The sequence below is a fragment of the Hemiscyllium ocellatum genome, chromosome 8 (genome assembly GCF_020745735.1).
Source record: "Hemiscyllium ocellatum isolate sHemOce1 chromosome 8, sHemOce1.pat.X.cur, whole genome shotgun sequence".
Classification (NCBI taxonomy): Eukaryota; Metazoa; Chordata; class Chondrichthyes; order Orectolobiformes; family Hemiscylliidae; genus Hemiscyllium; species Hemiscyllium ocellatum.
In genome coordinates, this window is record NC_083408.1 from 28,556,446 (window position 1) to 28,575,613 (window position 19,168).

At 41.2% G+C, this 19,168-nt stretch overlaps 1 protein-coding gene across 1 annotated transcript in view; it reads right to left on the reverse strand.

The window, feature by feature from the left end:
• vps39 (VPS39 subunit of HOPS complex) overlaps positions 1–19,168 on the reverse strand; it is a 98,443-nt gene that overhangs the window by 44,512 nt on the left and 34,763 nt on the right. The window contains exons 8-11 of the mRNA XM_060828743.1: positions 10,812–10,995; positions 6,173–6,293; positions 4,281–4,401; positions 503–632 (exon numbers count right to left, since the gene is read on the reverse strand). Coding sequence (XP_060684726.1) covers positions 503–632; positions 4,281–4,401; positions 6,173–6,293; positions 10,812–10,995 — 556 coding nt within the window. The remainder of the gene's footprint in view (positions 1–502; positions 633–4,280; positions 4,402–6,172; positions 6,294–10,811; positions 10,996–19,168) is intronic.

The window sequence follows — 19,168 nt, forward strand, 5'->3', positions numbered from 1 at the left end:
ATCCTGTTGAATCTGAGGTAACGTTCTTCACTGTCATATTTTGAATTTACTCGAACTCAGTGCTTTTCACTGCTTCTGTACTTCATAAAAAGTGACCATCCACATGTGTTTCATGACTCTTCAGTTTGCAGATAATTTCAGAAGGAAACCATCCCTCCAATTTCTTGAAAGCATCACATTTTGAGTATTACCACTTTCCACTGTATTCTCACATGGTGACATTAAAACCATCATAAAGCTGTTGACTCCAAATTGCTTTCAAGAACTCCAAATACAGCACTATCTTCTTTCACCTCTTCAACAGAGGAAGCATTAAAATACAAGTTCAGCATCACTGAGCAACAATTCATGCCTCATGAAATTGATAACTGGAATGAAATGAAAGCAATAAGAAATATTTTATTTGAGAGGATATCAATGGTCTTTTCTTTTGAACTTCAATTCTTTACTGCATTGTAAATACGGGTGACCCAAGTTTTAAACAATAAAGCCACTTTGTCACCTGTGCCAAGCTTCGCGAAGACCTGCATGGAGTCATCAAAGCGTTTTTGGCAAAACAGATTGAAAGCAAACAAGTTCTGAATATGGTGGATCTGCTGCCACTTATCGCTATCGGAGTCATCTTTCATTTTCTGAAACAAAAACAGCAACTCTTCAGACAAAATACTCAAAAATGGGTGGCCTGACTTGATAAAACTGTAGATGTTATTGAATATCATTCCTATCAATGGGATTTGAATAGGTGCTATCTCATTTAGTAAAGAGCAACAGTACAAAAAGTATTTAAAGTAATGACAAAAAAGTCCATCCTGACATCAAAAACATTTTAAACCATCTTGCAGCATGCAAATAGAAGAAGTTGTAAATGGCAGCTACTAGACAAAGAGACTGCTTTGTCTAGCTTTTCAAAAGAGGGAAGCTGGTCCCTAAATTGTCAGATTTGACACAGAATTCTATTAAGATTAGATTAGATTAGATTATTAGATTAGATTAGATTATTTACAGTGTGGAAACAGGCCCTTCGGCCCAACAAGTCCACACCGACCCGCCGAAGCGCAACCCACCCATACCCCTACATATACCCCTTACCTAACACTACGGGCAATTTAGCATGGCCAATTCACCTGACCCACACATCTTTGGACTGTGGGAGGAAACCGGAGCACCCGGAGGAAACCCACGCAGACACGGGGAGAACGTGCAAACTCCACACAGTCAGTCGCCTGAGGCGGGAATTGAACCCAGGTCCCTGGCGCTGTGAGGCAGCAGTGCTAACCACTGTGCCACCGTGCCACCCTCAAGAATAACTTTATAAAATAATTTTATATTAGGGCTAATATTACAAACATTACAACTATTGATAGAAATTAACATCCTTTCTAATCTTTTGTACTAAGGTTAGGAAAGGATTATAAATTGCATAACAGAGTTTGGAAAGTCACTAGTAAATAAATAAATAAATAAATAAATAGATAAATAAATATACGATACAAATGGAAAATGTTTGGGAAGGCACATTACAGTCAGTATTAAAATGTGGAAGTGTGTGTGGTGTTGGAAAAGCACAGCCGGACAGGCAGCATCCTGGAGCAGGAGAATTGATATTTTGGGCATAAGCCCTTCATCAGGAGTGAGGCTTGTGGGCCAAGGGGGCTGAGAGATAAATGGGAGGTGGATGGGGCTGAGGGAGGAGGGTAGCTGGAAATGCAATAGGTGGATGAAGGAGGTGGTGAGAGTGATAGATCGGAGAGGAGTGTGGAATGGGTAGGTGGGAAGGAAGATGGACAGGTAGGATAGTTTAACAGGATGGTGCCAAGTTGGAAGGTTGGAACTGGAATAAGATTGGGGGGGGGGGGGGGCAGGAGGAAACTAGAGAAATCCACATTGATCCAATGGTTGGAGGTCCCAGACATCGGGTGGTTAGGGTTTGGCAATGGAGGAGGCCCAGGACCTGCATGTCCTTGGCGAAGAGAGAGGGGGAGGTAAAGTGTTCAACCACAGGGCCGTGGGGTTATTTAGTGTGGGTGTCCTAGAGATGTTCTCTGAAACAATCCGCAAGTTGGCATCCTGTCTCCCCAATGTAGAGGACACCACATCGAGTGCAACAGACACAGTGGATGAACGTGTGTGGAAGTACAGGTAGATCTGTGTTAGATGTTGAAGGCTCCTTTGGGGCCTTGGACGTAGGTGAGCGGGGAGGTGTGGATGCAGGTTTTGCACTTCTTGCAGTGGCAGGGGAAGTTGCCGGGAGTGGATGGTGGGTTGGTGGGGGGGGGGCGTGGATCTAACAAGGTAGTCAGGGAAGCAGATATGGGTGGGAAAGGAAATATATCTCTGTTGGTGGGGTCTGTTTGTATCATCCTCTGCCATTTCTACCCACAATGTATCCAGAGTTTGGTGGGGTGGAAGGTGAGGACTTGGGGAGGGGGGGTGCTGTGTTGCCCCTGTTGCGCTTGGAGGGGTGAGGTTCAAGGGTGGAGGAGGATCTAGGCTTGACCATGAAGTTGCCAATCATTGATCATGTATTGAAATAATTGGATGTGTAGATCAGAGAGGATGTGGTAAACACTGAGGTCTCACTATTGTAATGCAGCATTATTCATATCCTGTACTTTATTTAAAAAAAAAGAGTTCCCTAGAGATCTCTCCCATGCTGCATTGGCAAGGAGCTCCAAACAAAGATTTATTTGTACTACTGAACATGGGACTCAGACTCCTCTTTAAAATCCCTCTTCAACAGTAACAGTTCAGGGGCTTTTATAGGATTTAGAATCCATAAGTACATTAAGAAAGGCCAGCATTCACATTGATTTCAATATTTCACAATGAAATCTGTTGTATTTATTGTAAATTAAAATAGCTACATCCTTTAAATGAGAACTTGTCTATGCATTGTGTGCAAGAGTAAAACATGTTAACTTTTATGCCACTGCTGATTAATAATAAATAAATTTACAAGTTGGCACTATGAAAATAGAAGCAGTTGAAGTATTGCCTCATTATCTGCAGCTTGAGGATGAAAAGATTAAACTATGTAAAATGCTAAATTAGTTAGGATTCAGTTATAAATGAAGCAGCTCAAAATGGAAAGTGGAAGGGAATTAAACAAAAATTGAAACAGCTAGAATTTGAATTTCATGGAAGAAAATCAGAAGGCATGAAAAGTAATAGGAGAAAAGCCAAAACCTTTCAAAGTAAGAGAAAAATAAAGCATTGAATTACAAGGAAAAAGGGAATCCATGAAATCTGAACTGGAAAAGAAAGGGTTTGATTACACGGACTGGAAGTAGCAGGAAGCCTTGCCGATGGGTCATATTTAACTTGGGGTTTTGATTTGGCAACATATATCTAATACTTCTTCAACAATGAGAGTGTTAAAAATATTTTTGTCTTATTTCAAGTTCTCAGAGATCTGAGGAGTTGAGATATAAAACTACTGGGACATTTCTCACAACAGCGTAGGAGGTTGAGGGGTGACCTTGTTGAGGTTTATAAAATCATGACAGGCATACAGGTGAATGACAAAGGTCTTTTCCCTAGGGTGAGGGAGTTCAAAACCAGGGAGCATATTTTTAAAGCGAGAGGAGAAGGATTTAAAAAGAACATGACCGGCAACATGTTCACACAAAGTCATTAGTGTTTGGAATGAACTGCCAGAGTAAGTGGTGGATGCAGATACACTTACAATGTTTAAAAGACATTTGGATAAGTACATTAATAGGAAAGATTTGGAGAGATATAGACAGATATAGACATAGTCTGAGACAATGGTTGGTGTGGACCGAAGAGTTATACAGTATGGAGACTGACGCTATGACTCTCTCTGCATCCACAGACTTGTGTCGTTATTCGAATCAGAAAAATCTGTTCACCCTCTTTTCTCCAAGCTGTATTACTATACATGCCACTGCACTGAATTGAATGTATTGATCGGTCTTATCTGTTCATTGTCCATATCTTTCTGGAATATGCCTTACTAAAGAATTAAAAAATAAAATTAATTACAACCAGAGATAATAAAATACATCCAGTAAAAGTTACGTGAAATAGTCTAGTATCTATAATTCACATCTCTCAACATGATACAGAACATATTTTTTAACCAATGATCCTATTAAAATTATTTGACATGATACTGCAAAACTGCAGCCAGAGGTTGAGATCATTTCATCTACCAAATGCAGGAAGAGACATGGAGCAAGAACCTTGAGTATACACGGAGCTTTTGGGGTAATTTCAGAAGATATGCAATTGTGAAAGTAAATGTTGTGAATACTTACAGCAAGCTGCAAGGCCAATTCAAATTGCTTGTCCTGAAGAAGCTGTCGGATCTGAGTTGCAATTGAAACTGGTACCAGTCGCCATACAAAGTGATTGCTAGCCACATAAACAATATTAGGCCTGGGAAGTGGAGACCAGAAGGAGAGAAAAAAGGGCAAAGAGATCAACACTGGATCATTCATTACATGTCGCCAGCTAGTTGGTTTATCACAAATGACTCCAGGTGACCACTATTTGATCATTAAATTATTTCTGTAAGATGAGGGTTCTTGGAGCGCAAAGGTAGTGTCCCTGCCTTTGAGTGAAGAAGCCTAAGTTCAAGTCCCACATGCTGCAGAGATGTGTCGTAACATCTCTGAACAGGCTGCTTACAAAATATATATTTCTGAGAGGTGTTGAGCAACTTCTTAGAAAGGGAAGAGCAGATCAGGTGGAATCAGCTTGGTATTTGCATGCTTCTGGTGCTCATTACTTTGACAAGTTACACCATTCTTTCAAGCAAGAAAGTACACCATTATAATTGGGTCAGTAGTGGTAGAAATAAACAAACATTCAGGCCAGTGCTTCTCTTTGATTGCTAAAACAATGCTGATCTTATGGCCGCATGGAAAATGAAGATGGCTGAAGCAAAATAAGACTCTAGGACTGCCTGTGTTGTGATACAGAAGGATGACATCAATGTGGAAATAAAAGATGTACTTAATTACTGATTTGTACGAATGTGAGATGACACAGTGAGTTTAAAAAACAGTAGTACAAACAAGCTTCTGGAACATACAGCCAAGGGATAATAAGTAGCCCTCATGTTATCAGAATAATTTATATTGTGCTGTGTAAACTATTGGTTCCACACTATAAGAACAATATTGAGGCTATATAGCGTGGCATGTGTATCTCACTATTTCAGCTGAATAACATGCATTCTTCAGATAACAGTAACACTGAGCACAAGCATAAGCTTTGCAGTCTGACGGACATTGAGGTCTTCTGCCATATTAAATACTGCAGGCTGTTAAGAGAATAAAAGGTACTGTACATTAACTAAATTAATCATGTACAACAAAACTATGCAGTGCACAACAGAACAGCACTATTAATTAATGTTTTAAGTTTAGAGATAATACATATATTATATAAAATTCTAAACAGGCTTGACAAGGTCCACATGGAAAGGATGATTTCTTTTGTGGATGAGTCCAGAATTAGGGGTAGTGATTAAAAATTAGAGAACACCCTTTGGGCTTGGAGTCAAGTAGAAATTTCTTTTTCCAAAGGTTGAGATGTTTTGGAGCTCTCAGGTCTTAAGGCAGTGGAGGTTGGATGGCGGTGGCAATTAATAAATATTTTTAAAAGGTGGAGGTATTTTGTCTAAGGTAAGGGAACTGAACATCAATATGATTAGATGGGAATTCGGAATTTAAAACACAAACAAATCAAACCATTTTACTGAATAGCACAGCAGGCTTAAGGGGCTGAATGTACTAGTTCTGTTCCTAATTGGTGTGTTCATATGAACTCACTTTAGTAATTTGTGGCAATGCATTCAAATCCCCATTCCATGTGACACTTACATTTTCCAGCTTTATAATGATTTTGCTCTCAGTTGACCAAAAACAGCCTGCCTGGAAGGATCAACTTCCTGAAACAAAAAAACACCCAAAGAACTGCGGATGATGGAAATCAGAAACAAAATCAGAAAATTGCCAGAAATACTCAGCCTCTCTGTCAACATCTTTAGAGAGAAATCAGAATTAATGTTTCGTGTCCAATTACTCCTCTTCAGTGACCCTTTCTTCCAGCAATTTCTGTTCCTGTTTCAACTTCCTGAAAACCTTGTGTGTGCAATGTTTGTTTTGCTAAGGCAACAAAATGGTCACATGCATTTACTTACCCTCCCGATGTGATAAAACGTGGCCTCTGCAGCTCTACACTCTGTACCAGCAGGCGTGGTTCAAAGGTACGGATCTCCACATATCGTGGCAGCACTGCTATGATATAAGGCGACTGATGTTCTATTGGAGACAATTATAAAATGAATGCAATTGCTTAGAAACAACTTTCTTTGAGCAGTTGTATTGGCTTTAGTGGGAAAGTCTGCTCAGTGTTTCTCTCTTCACGGTTGCCACAAACAAGTACTTTTAAAACAGTGCGGCAGTTGGTTCAAAATCAATTCCTTGGCTATGCTGATTTAATTAATCTAAGCTACAATTATTCTCAATGGTAATAGTATGGGAGATTGAGAGGGAATAAAACCACGATGTATTCTTAACAATTCTGAGATTCCATAATTCAGCTATTTCTTGATATCACATTGAATGAATCAAATAGACTGAAGTGCGACATTTATAAGTTGGAGACCTCATGAGGAAGCAGAGCTGGATCTTTCACTTGGTATTTCTAGCTGAAGATGGTTGGAATTGAAACTTATCTTTGCAGTAATTTATAGGACTCCATCATTGAAGATGGGTAAATTTGGGGAGCATCTACCTCTATTAATTATATTGTTAAATTATTAAATTATGATTTTTTTAAAAAATCTGGAATTAAGAATCTATGATAACCATGAAATCTTCGTTGATTATTGAAATAACCCATCTGGTTCAATGCCCTTCAGGAAAGGAAATCTGTCATCCCCACCTGGTCTGGCCTTCATGTGACTCCAGACCCATAGCAATGTCATTGACTCTCAATTTAGCCCTCTAAAATAGCCTAGCAAGCCATTCAACTATACAAATTGCTACAAAGTCTTAAAGAAATGATACCAGGCAAATCATCTGGTATCAATAGCCCATTCCAAACCCACAACCACTTTCATATGGAAAGACAAGGGCAGCAGATATATGGGAACATCACCACTTTCAACCTTCCCTCAAGCCACTCACGATCCTGCCTTGGAGATATATCATAGTTTCTTCACAGCCACTGGGTCAAAATCCTAGAATTCTCTCTGTAAAGGCATTGTGGATCAATGCATAGCAGGTGACTGCAGCAGTTCAAGAGGCAGCTCACCACCACCTTTTCAAGATCAACTAGGGATGGGCAATAAACGCTGGCCAGCCAGCAAGACCCTCATCCCACAAATGAATAAATAGAAAACAAATTGCTCAATACCACTCACAATTGAATGCGACAGAACTGTGGAATTTAGATCTAATTAATTGGTTGTCCAATCACTTAACTTTGTCTATCGCATGCTGCTACCACTATTTGACATTCTAACTTATGTTATGGATTCATTGGTTTTATGATAATGGTAGTTGGGGCATATGTACGAGTATAGGAGTTGGGTTGTCATGTTGTGGCTGTACAGGACATTGGTTAGGTCTCTGTTGGAATATTGCATGCAATTCTGGTCTCCTTCCTATCGGAAAGATGTTGTGAAACTTGAAAGGGTTCAGAAAAGATTTACAAGAATGTTGCCAGGGTTGGAGGATTTGAGCTACAGGGAGAGACTGAACAGGCTGGAGCTGTTTTCCCTGGAGCGTCGGAGGCTGAGGGGTGGCCTTATAGAGATTTACAAAATTATGAGGGGCGTGGATAGGATAAATAGATGACGTCTTTTCCCTGGGGTCGGGGAGTCCAGAACTAGACGGCATAGGTTTAGGGTTGAGGGGGGGGGGGGGGTGAAGATACAAAAGAGACCTAAGGGGCAACTTTTTCACGCAGAGGGTGGTACGTCTATGGAATGAGCTGCCAGAGGATGTCGTGGAGGCTGGTACAATTGCAACAATTAAGAGGCATTTGGATGGGTATATGAATAGGAAGGGTTTGGAGGGATATGGGCCGAGTGCTGGCAGGTGGGACTAGATTGGGTTGGGATACTTGGTGGGCATGGACGGGTTGAACAAAGGGTCTGTTTCCATGCTGTACATCTCTGACTCTATGCTGAATACAACTTTGCTGTTCAAAATCACCCTCAGTAAAGGATGTTTAGTTTTGAAAGCTAAACCAGTTAGCCCTTGGTTGTGCATCACAACACAATGGAGGATATTCTCATTCTCAGACTGTGCAGTGGTCATTTCCACCAATACTGTCACCCATCAATGCATCTGAGACAAGTAGCTGGGAAAAGCAACATCAAGTTGGCTTTGTCCTCTTGTGGGTTCCCTCATCATCTACTGCAGACCCAGTTCAGCAGCTCCACCCTTCTCTCAGTCAGCTTGGTGAGTAATGGTGCTTCCAAACCACTCTTTGAAACTGAAATTCCCCAACTGAGTACATTCTGTGCCCTTGCTACAATCAGTGTTTCTTCAAATTGGTATTCAACTTAGAACAGTACCGGTCATTAGTTGTGGCTTTGTACAGATGGTTGTCTTAACCACGGCCTGATGTAATGGGATTTCATCGGGTCTAGAGTCAAATGTTGAGTATGACAAAGGTGACTCCCTCAAGATTACATACCACTGTGCTACCACCTCTAGTGGGTCTGCCATGCAGATGGGACAGGTCATAAACAAGAACAGCAATGTTGTCGGGATCATGCACATACTCACTAAATTGTTACCTGCAGACGAGGTCAGGCTAATGCTTAATTTATCTTCCAATTGTGGCATAAACCTCCTGATGTTTAGAACAAGGACTGTGCAAAATCAAGAGTGCTGAGCTTGCCCTTGTCATTTCTGACAGCTAGGTTAACAGTGGTTTGTTTGACTGGTTTCATTCCTTTTATCCTCTCTAGTGGTTGAATACACTTGGATAGCTTGTCAGTCATTTTAGAGGTGATTGAAGAGTCACGTTGCTGCAGGTCTGGAGATCAGGCCAGATGACTTCTTTCCCTCAAGGACATGAGTGAACCAGATAGATTTTTATGGCAAGTGAGAATAGTACCATGGTCCCTCTGGAATCGTAGTCTAATGACATAGTCCACTCGATTCCGTCTTGCCAAAATGTGCTTTCAGTACTACTGTCAGTATTTTTCTTGATATTTTATTCCTCTCCTAACCAAAAGTCTCCATTGTCTATTTATACAGTGGATGCAAAAATCTAAGAATGAAAATGATGGAGAGGAAGCTGAATAGGAGGAGTAATGGAGATGTATATATTAAACAGTCAATTATATCCTTGATTTTGAAAGAAGAGCAACAGTTTGAGTAATGTATTTTGTGCCAAAATTGGGAGAGCTCCCCCACTAATGAGTTAAGCACGAGCCCGACTCTGTCTGAAAGGTATAAATAAGACTCAGACAACATTGCCATCCTTGAGTATGACCTGTCCCACCTGCAGGGCAGATCCACCAAAGGTAGTAACACAGAAGTATACAGTTTTCGCCACAAGAAATGCATTATATTTAAAATTGTTGTGAGGACTTTGGTTTTGAAGAGTTGTTGAAAGTGGATTATTGTATTTCAAGTTTTATGGAAATAGCCAAAGCGGCTTACTTGTTTTAAAAAAAAAGGTAATTATTGATACTCGAGTCTTTTTTTAAAAAACTAGTTTAATCTACATTAAAAAATAGCTTAACCTAAAACAGATGACCGGTGATAATGGTTTGCTCTGCTGAAAATGCCTTATGGGAGTGGCTGACTTGAAGAGATTCTGGTTTCAGATGATTCAGTGAAGGAAAGCTTGTTAAAAAACAAGCTGAGTTATAGGAAGCAAAACAAAAAGTGCTTCAGAAGATCAGCAGATCTAGCAGCATCTGGGGAAAGAGAAACAGCGTGAATGACTTGCATCAAAAGTTCTGAAGAGTCATCGGACTCTAAAAGTTCACTTTATTTCTCTCTGCCAGACCTGCTGATCTATTCCAGCAATTGTATTTTTAATTTCAGAATTCCAGACCCACAATATTTTACTTTCATTGGAGTTAGACAAAAGCTTGTTAAGCAAAGCTGCCCAGCTGATCTCCCCTACTTCAAAAAAGAAAATCCTCCTGTTGAATTCAGTGTGAAACTGGTGTTCTTTTTAAAGAGTGATTGATATAACATCTTACACTGCATTCCCTGAGCAGCTGCATCTGCAAGAGCTCACAGACCAATGTGATTTTGTGACTTGATCACATGAGAACTCAAGAATAAATTACTGTTCAAAATGTTTTTTCTTCAAGAAAACCAATCTTTACAGTGAAAGTTGTGCGCTCAATTCCAAGAAAGCATGTGATTTGTGCGCTTTTGGGATACTTAGAAGGATAGGAATTTATCTCTGCCTGTGAATATCATTCAATAAAGACACAAAAATTGGTGAAATTTTGTTTTGATGCATACCAATAACTGAATTTATTAAGAAACAAATCTGATAGATCTTGTTGTTTAAAACACGATGAAGTATTTAATTGATTTTCTTGTAACTTATCTTAGTAACAACTAAATTATTTTTACTTTATGTTGTGACCTGTGGAGTAGTGAGACGAATGAAACGGAGTACTCCTCTAACCTGTTGTAATAGCACTGACTGTCACTACCTAATTATTAGTTAGCATCCATTAATTATCCTTCAGAGTCCAAAGTAATTACATACCCTGTAGCAATTCTACAAAATAAAAATCTCTTGAACAGTCGCAAGATATTTGAACAATCAACTTAAAGTTTTCATACCCATGGCAAGTGGAATATCTGTCCAGTTCAGGGCACATTTCTGAGTGCAGACTCCATCCTTATTCAGTACCACCGTTAAATCATCTTGCCCAACTGCCACCTTTTGGTCATCCAAAGGAGTCACAAGAGGCTCCAGCTGCTTCCCAGTTGGGAAAAGCTCCTTTATTGAACCTTTCCCATCCAACTGTTTAGAAGGGAGGCAGGTTATTCATTGTTTGAATTGATTCAAAATAATTTAATCAAGGTAACTTTAAACAAATAGCTTTTAGACATACTAACACCACAACTGAATTTACTAACACATTTCCAATCCATAGTAAATCCACTGTGGAGAAGAGCAAATCATGCTGCATAATCACATTCCTCCAGATACTTTGTTCCCGATTCGCACTGTTTTGAGCAAAGAGCTAAATGTGTTCAAGCAATTCCGAACAAGACAGCAAGGCCACCACTCTCAAATATCCAAAATAAAGATGGAAATTCTCAGCAGTCTACCAGATAACAAATCATATAAAGTTCTTGTCTCCCGCTAAATCAGTCAGCGAGTTTGAAATGATCAGGGACTCGATTGAACATCTGCTGTTCTATGCTCAAGTAGCAGGAGACATTTCTTTGTGTGGCTAAACTAGCCAACTATTCTGTTTCTCCACCTTTTGAGGGGAGGCACTCCAACTTCTTCATTCCATAATTTACAGAAATCTAAGTATCTTTGGTTGCAATACCTCCGATTGTCAGGTTGATAACCCAGTAAGTTGCTTGAAGAATTTTGTCTCAAGCCAAGTATACATGCTCCATTTTGCACCTACATTTAATCAAATGCGACTCTTCCTCCTTCTCACCCTTCCATAAGTCTGCAGCCTTATGTTTTAAAGGTTGCATTATGTTTAACATTTTAACCTTCAGTGAGCTTGTGTATTCAGCAACTATATGGTAAATGAAATTTCAGAGAACTCTTTAGACCACGCTTGTGCAGAAAGAACTATCAAAAAATATTCATCCTGATGAAGTATTATTTTAAGATATTAGCATGATTGTTTCAATCATTGGTATGAATACGTTCTGCTCAGAAGAATTAAATAAACTTAAAATAATCTATGCTTGTATCAGCTCCAAGGAGATGTTAAGAACTGCCCACACCTGTGTCATAGCCAAATGTGTCACAGAATCAGATATACAGTACAGAAACAGACCCTTCGGTCCAATTCATCTATGCTGACCAGACATCCTAATCTTACCTTGTCCCATTTGCTAGCATTTGGCCCATGCCCCTCTAAATCCTTTCTATTCATGTACCCATCCAGATAACTTTTAAATGTTGTAATTAAAGCAGCCTCCACCACTTCCTCTGGCAGCTCATTCCATATGTGCACTGCTCTCTACATGAAAAAGTTTCCCTTAGTTTCCTTTTAAATCATTCCTCTCTCACCTTAAACCTAGACCATCTAGTTTTGGACTCCCCCACCTGAGGAAGAAACCTTGTCTATTTATCCTATTCATGCCCCTCATTATTTTACAACTCTCTATAACTTGATCCTTCAGTCTCTGACACTCCAGGGAAAATAGCCCTAGCCATTCAGCCTTTCCATATCTCAAACTCTCCAAATCTGGCAACATCCTTGTAGTTCTTTTCTGAACTCTTTCAAGTTTCACAACATCCTTCCTATAGCAGGAAGGCCAGAATTGTACATAGCATTTCAAAAGTGGCCTAACCAATGTCCTATACAGCCTCCACAAGACCTCCCAACTCCTGCACTCAATTCACTGAACAACAAAGGAAAGCATACCAAACGCCTTCTTCACTACCCTATCTACCTGCGACTCCATTTTCAAGGAACTATGAACCTGCACTCCAAGGTCTCCTGGTTCAGCAACACTCCACAGGACTTTATCATGAAGTGCACAAGTCCTGCCCTGATTTGTCTTTCCAAAATGCAGTAGCTCACATTTATCTAAATTAAACCCCATCTGCCACTCCTCAGCCCATTGGCCCAACTGATCCACGTCCCGTTGTACTCTCGAGATAACCTTCTTCGCTGTCCACTACACATCCAATTTTACTGCCATCTGCAAACATATTAACCATACGCCCTATGATCACATTCAAATCATTTACATAAATGATGAAACCCATAGACTCTGGGAGGTGTTTTACTATGAAAGATGTTTTTACTGCTGACACTCTGTTGTGAATGGCTGTATAACTACCTCTGTTTTGGACTAATTTAAAATTGAAGGTCAACAATTATGATGCGATGCTGATGCATTTTGGGATTTGTTGAAACATATTCTAAGTATTAACACAACTATGGGATGGGGAAGAAATATAACAAATAGAACCAGGAGAAAGCCATTCAGCCCTTGAAGCCTACCCTGACATTCAATACGATCATGGCCAATCATCCAAGTCAGTAGCCTGCCCCCACTTTCTGCACTTATGCTTTGATCCCCTTAGCCCTAAGAACTATTCTTAACTCTTCCTTGAAAACATTAAATGTTTGGACTCAACCACTTCCTGTGATAGAGAATTCCACAGGCTCATCATTGTGTGTGAGAGAATGTTTCTTCTCATCTCAGTACCAAATGGCCTACAGAGAACATGTGACAAGTGCTCCATTCACAAATCATTCTAAGTCACAGCAATGTTTTTGCATTTAATACTATTGGCTGCACGTATTTAGATGGCTTTGTCCATCTCATGGGCAAGTACAAGTTTTTTAATTAATGCTTTGTACTCAGCCAAAACTTGCCAATGAACAAGGCAAAATGGTTTCCTAGAGTGGAGAATATCCTGGCACACAATCTATTAGCTACACTTATAGATAGATACTTTTAATCAACCTGTTCAGAGACGTTCTTACACACCTCTGGAAGAGGTGGTGGGATTTGAACTCAGGCCTCCTGCCCTAGAGTGAAACACTACAAGAAGCTACACTTTTATAGTAACCAGAAGCAACAGATTGGTTAACAATCAAATGAAGCAGATAACTTTACTGAATTGGAGATGACTAAAGAATATCATAAATGTTTAGGGTAAACAATGCAAAGCCAGCCAGATTATACTATCATTCCAAGTCTCAATCACATTTTGTTTCACAGTCATAACAACCTTTGATTTGGAGATGCTGGTGTTGGACTGGGATCTACAAAGCTAAAAATCATACAACACCAGGTTATAGTCCAACAGGTTTAATTGGAAGCACTAGCTTTCGGAGCACTGCTCTTTATCAGGTCGTTGTGGAGAATAAGATCGTAAGACACAGAATTTACAGCAAAAGAGTACAGTGTGATATAACTGAAATTACACATTCAGAAATATCTTGATTGCTTGTTAAGTCTCTCATCTGTTAGAATGACCATGATAATTTCACTTCTTTCATACGTAAATCACGAAAACTTTTTGAAAAGTTACATTCTCAGGCTAACTTAACAACTCGTGTCAGCCAGATAAAATGCTGAAGGTGTTGGCCCCCTGTACTCCCTGTCTGTGCCATAATGTTTAGACTGATGCTAATCAAAAAAATGAGTTAACATAGTTTTACATGGATTCATGCAGTTTTTGAGCAAAGTACAATGTAACTCTGCAAGTACAAATTCACCCCACAAACGTACATGTGTGTATGCCCACGCACGTGTGTCTATGTGCGCGTGTGTCTGGGGTGGGGCGGTTGAGAGTTCTAAGAGATTGTGACAGTGAGAGTGTAAAGGGGTCTATGTCTGTGAGAGGGTGCATGTGAGTGTGGGGGAGTGTGTGTGTCTTTAGGATCACGTGTGACTGCCTGTCTGAATGTCTGCATATAGGTGTATGTGTCTCTGCAGGAATGAGTGTGCGTGTGTGTGTAGTGCAATGGTGGTCACCTGTAGTGTGACATGAACCAAGGTCCGGTTGAGGCCCTCCCTGTGGGGAACTTAGCTAATAGCCTCTGCTCGGCCACTTTTCGTTGCTGCCTGTCCCGAAGTCCGCCTTGGAGGATGGTCACCCGAAGGTCTGAGGTTGAACATCCTGGACCGCTGAAGTGTACCCCAAATGGGAGGGAACACTCCTGCCTGGTGACTGTTGTTCAGCGCCCATTCATCCGTTGCCGTCACCTTTGCTCAGTCTCACCAATGAACCATTATCAGGGCATCCTTGCCTGCAGCATATGAGGTAGACAATGCTGGCTGAGTACCTGCCACGTACATGGTGGGAGGTGTCCCCACACGTAGTGGTGGTATCCATGTCCACATTCGAACACGTCTTGCAATGCCTACTGTGACAGGGTCGTATGGAGTTGTTCCGAAAGTCAGGCAGTTTGCTACAAACAATATTCTGTTTTGAGATTTGGTAGTTGTTTAAAGGCGAGCAGCGGAGGTATGGGGAAGGTCTTGGCGAGATGCTCATCCTCAATGATAATGTGTTGCAGGTCTTGAAGAATATGGCGTAGTTTTTTGTCTCCTGGGAAGTACTGGACAACAAAGGGTACACTGTCAGTTGCAGTACATGTCTGTCTCCTGAGGAGGTCATTGCGGTTCCTTGCTGTGGCACGTTGGAACTGGCGGTCGATGAGTTGAGCATCGTACCCAGTTCTTAGGAGGGCATCCCTAAGTACTTCCAGGTGCCAGTCACGTTCCTCCTCAACTGAACAGACCTAGTGTACACGTAGGGGATGTTTTGGGTGGAAGCTGGAGAAGTGTAGCATTGTGAGGTTGTCTGCGAGTTTGCGGTAGAGTGTAGTGCTGAGGTGTCCATCCTTGATGAAGATGCATGTGTCCAAGAATGAGACAGATAGTAGAGTGTAGTCCATGGTGAGTTTGATGGTGGGATGAAACTTGTTGATATCACTGTGTCATTTTATCAGTGACTCCTCACCAAGGGTCCAGAGGAAGAAAATGTTATCAATGTACCTAGTGCTTAATGTTAGTTGGAGGTCCTGCGTAGAGAAGAAGTCTTGTTTGAACCTCTGCATGAGAATGTTGCATATTGGGGTGCAAATTTATTCCCCATGGCTGTTCCACGTGTCTGGATGAAAAACTGGTTGTCAAAGATGAAGACGTTGTGATTGAGGATAAAACGGATGAATTGTAGGACGGTGTTCGGAGATTGGCAGTTGTTGGTGTTGAGTACTGAGGCTGTTGCTGCGATGCAGTCATTGTGGGGGATGCTGGTGCAGAGTGCTGAAACATCCGTCGTGACGAGGAATGTTCCCAGTTTGATTGGTAGGGGGGTACTGAGTTTCTGTCAGAAATCTTGGTGTCGCAATAGAAGCTGGGGATTCACTGTACAAAGGGGTTTCAAGATGCCTTTGACATAGCCGGAGAGATTCTCACACAGTGTCCCATTGCCTGATATGATGGGATGCCCTGCTGTATTGGCTTTGTGCATCTTTGGAAGGCAGTAGAAGTCACCTACAAGAGAAATATGTGGGATGAGGGTATGTAAGGAACTCTGAAGGACTAGATCCAAAGGCCTGATCAACGTGTTTAGTTCATGGGTGTGCTCTTTGGTCGGATCAGCCAGTAGTTGCCTGTAGTGTTCCTGGTTGTTCAGTTTTCAGTACACTTCCTTGCAGTAATCTGTTCTATTCTGAATGACGATGGGTTCTCCTTTATCTGCTGATTTGATGACAATGTTGCGATTAGTTTTGACAGCATGGATGGCGTTGCGTTGTGAACGGGTGGTGTTTTCCACTACCTTGTGGGCATGGCTGATGAACCTGGCATTTATATATTTCCTAATGGTTTAAGCATACATATCAAGCCCAGGGCAGCGGCCCTCTAGTGGGGTCCAAGTTGACTCCTTCTTTGGTCACTTGTCCACAGATCCCTGTGACGACTGGTCTGGTTCGTCAGTGGGGTTGTTGGGACCACGGCTGGCACCTTGAAAGAATTCCTGAAGTCTCATTCGTCTAATGAACTCCTCCGTGTCTGCTGCAAGAACCAACGGGTCCATTTTGGTGGGGCAGAAAACTCATTTTTTTAAGATTAGAATCAGTCTAAACCTTATGGCACAGACGAGAGAACACAGGGGGCTAACACCTTCAACATCTTATCTGGCTGACACCAATTGTTAAGTTAACCTGAGAAGATAACTTTTTAAAAAAAGTTTTCTGATTTATATTTGAAAGAAGTGAAACTATCATGGTCATTCTAACAGATGAGAGACTTAAACAATCAAGGTGCGGATTACTGAAACAGGGATACAAGATGAACCAGACTGGGAGTTAAATGTCCAAGGATACTCAATATTCCAAAAGGATAGACCAGAAGGAGCAAGAGGTGAAGTTGCTTTATTAGTTAAGGATAACATTGAGGCTTTTAAAAATGATACTGCCACGAGGAGCCAAAATGCTGAATTCATCTGGGTGAACATAAGGCAGAGAATAAACCAGGAAATAATAATGGCTTGTGAGAAGGGCACAATGGTATATGGGTGATTTGAATGTGCATATTGATTGGATTAATCAACTTGGTAAGGGAAGCCTCAAAGAAAGGTTCATAGAGTGTATGAGTGATTGTCTCCGAGAGAAACATGTCACGGAGCCAACGAGAGAACTGGCTACTTTAGATTTGGTATTATGTAACAAGGAAGGATTGATAAAATGTCTTGTAGTTCAGGATTCTCTTGGAAAGATTGACAACAACGTGCTAGAGTTTCAAATTCTGATTAAAAGAGTGAAGACTGAATTGTATAAGAGAATTTTAGTGCTGGGTAAAGATAATACAGGCCTGAGGAAGTAATTGTTCCATGCAGGCTGGGCAAAAAATATTAAAGGGCAGGACAACTGAAGAATACAGACATATGATTAGGGGTAGTCAACATGGTTTTGTAAAGGGTAGGTCGAGCCTCAAAACTGTATTGAATTCATTGAGGTGGTGACCAAACAGGTGGATGAGGATAAAGCTGTTAATGTGGTGTATATGGATTTCAGTAAGGCGTTTGATAAGGTTCCCCATGGTAGGCTACTCCACAAACATGGAGGCATGGGATTGAGGGTGATTTAGCGGCTTGGATCAGAAATTGGCTAGCTGAAAGAAGACACAGGGTGGTGGCTGATGGGAAATGTTCATCCTAGAGTTCAGTTACCAGTGGTGTACCACAAGGATCTGTTTTGGGGTTACTGCTGTTTGTCATTTATATAAATTATCTAGATGAGGGTATAGAAGGATGGGTTAGAAAATTTGCGGATAACACTAAGGTCGATGGAGTTGTGGACAGTGAGGAAGGCTATTTCAGGTTACAAAGGGACATAGATAAGCTGCAGAGCTGGGCTGACAGGTGGCAAATGGAGTTTAAGTTGGAAAAGTGTGAGGTGATTCACTTTGGAAGGAATAAACAGTACTGGGCTAATTAAGATTCTTAATAGCGTGCATGAGCAGTTATCTCAGTGTCCATGTTCATAGATCCCTGAAGGTTGCCGCCAAGGTAGATAGGATTGTTTTAAAAGTGTATGGTGTGGTAGCTTTTATTGGTAGAGGGATCGAGGTTCAGAGCCATCAGGTCATGTCATAGCTGTACAAAACACTAGTGCGGCTGCACTTGAGGTATTGCATACAGTTCTGGTCACCGCATTATAGGAAGGATGTGGAACCACTGGAAAGGATGCAGAGAAAATTTACCAGTATTTTGCCGGGTAGGGAGGGAAGGTCTTTTGAGGAAAGGGACTTGAGGCCATTTTTGTTAGAGAGAAGAAGGTTGAGAGGTGACTTAATAACAGTGAGAGCCTGTTTCCTTGGATGGTGCTGATTAGCATGAGGGGACATAGCTTTAAATTGAGGGTGATAGATATAGAACAGAGGTAGGTTCTTTACTCAGAGTACTAAGGGTGTGAAACTCCCTGCCTACAACAGTAGCAGACTTGCCAACTTTAAGGGCATTTAAATGGTCACTGGACAAACTTAAGGATGATAATGGAACAGTACAGCTGAGATAGGCTTCACAGGTCAGCACAACATCGAGGGCCGAAGGGCCTGTACTGCACTGTAAGGCTCTATACGACATTGGTGAGACCACACCTGTAATATTTTGCTCAGATTTGTTCTCCAAACTTCAGGAATGATAGAATCCATACAGTATGGAAACAGGCCCTATGGCCTGACAAGTCCACATCGACTCTCTGAAGAGTAATCCACCCAGACCCATTCCTTCTACCCTCTACTTACCCCTGACTAATGCACCTAACCTACACATTCCTGAACACTATGGGCAATTTAGCACAGCCAATTCACCTAACGTGAACATCTCTAGACTGTGGGAGGAAACCAGAGGAACTGGGGGAAACCCACACAGACACAGGGAGAATGTGCAAATTCCACACAGACAGTCACCAGAGACTGGAATCAAACTCAGGTTCCATGGTGCTACGAGGGAGCAGTGCTAACCA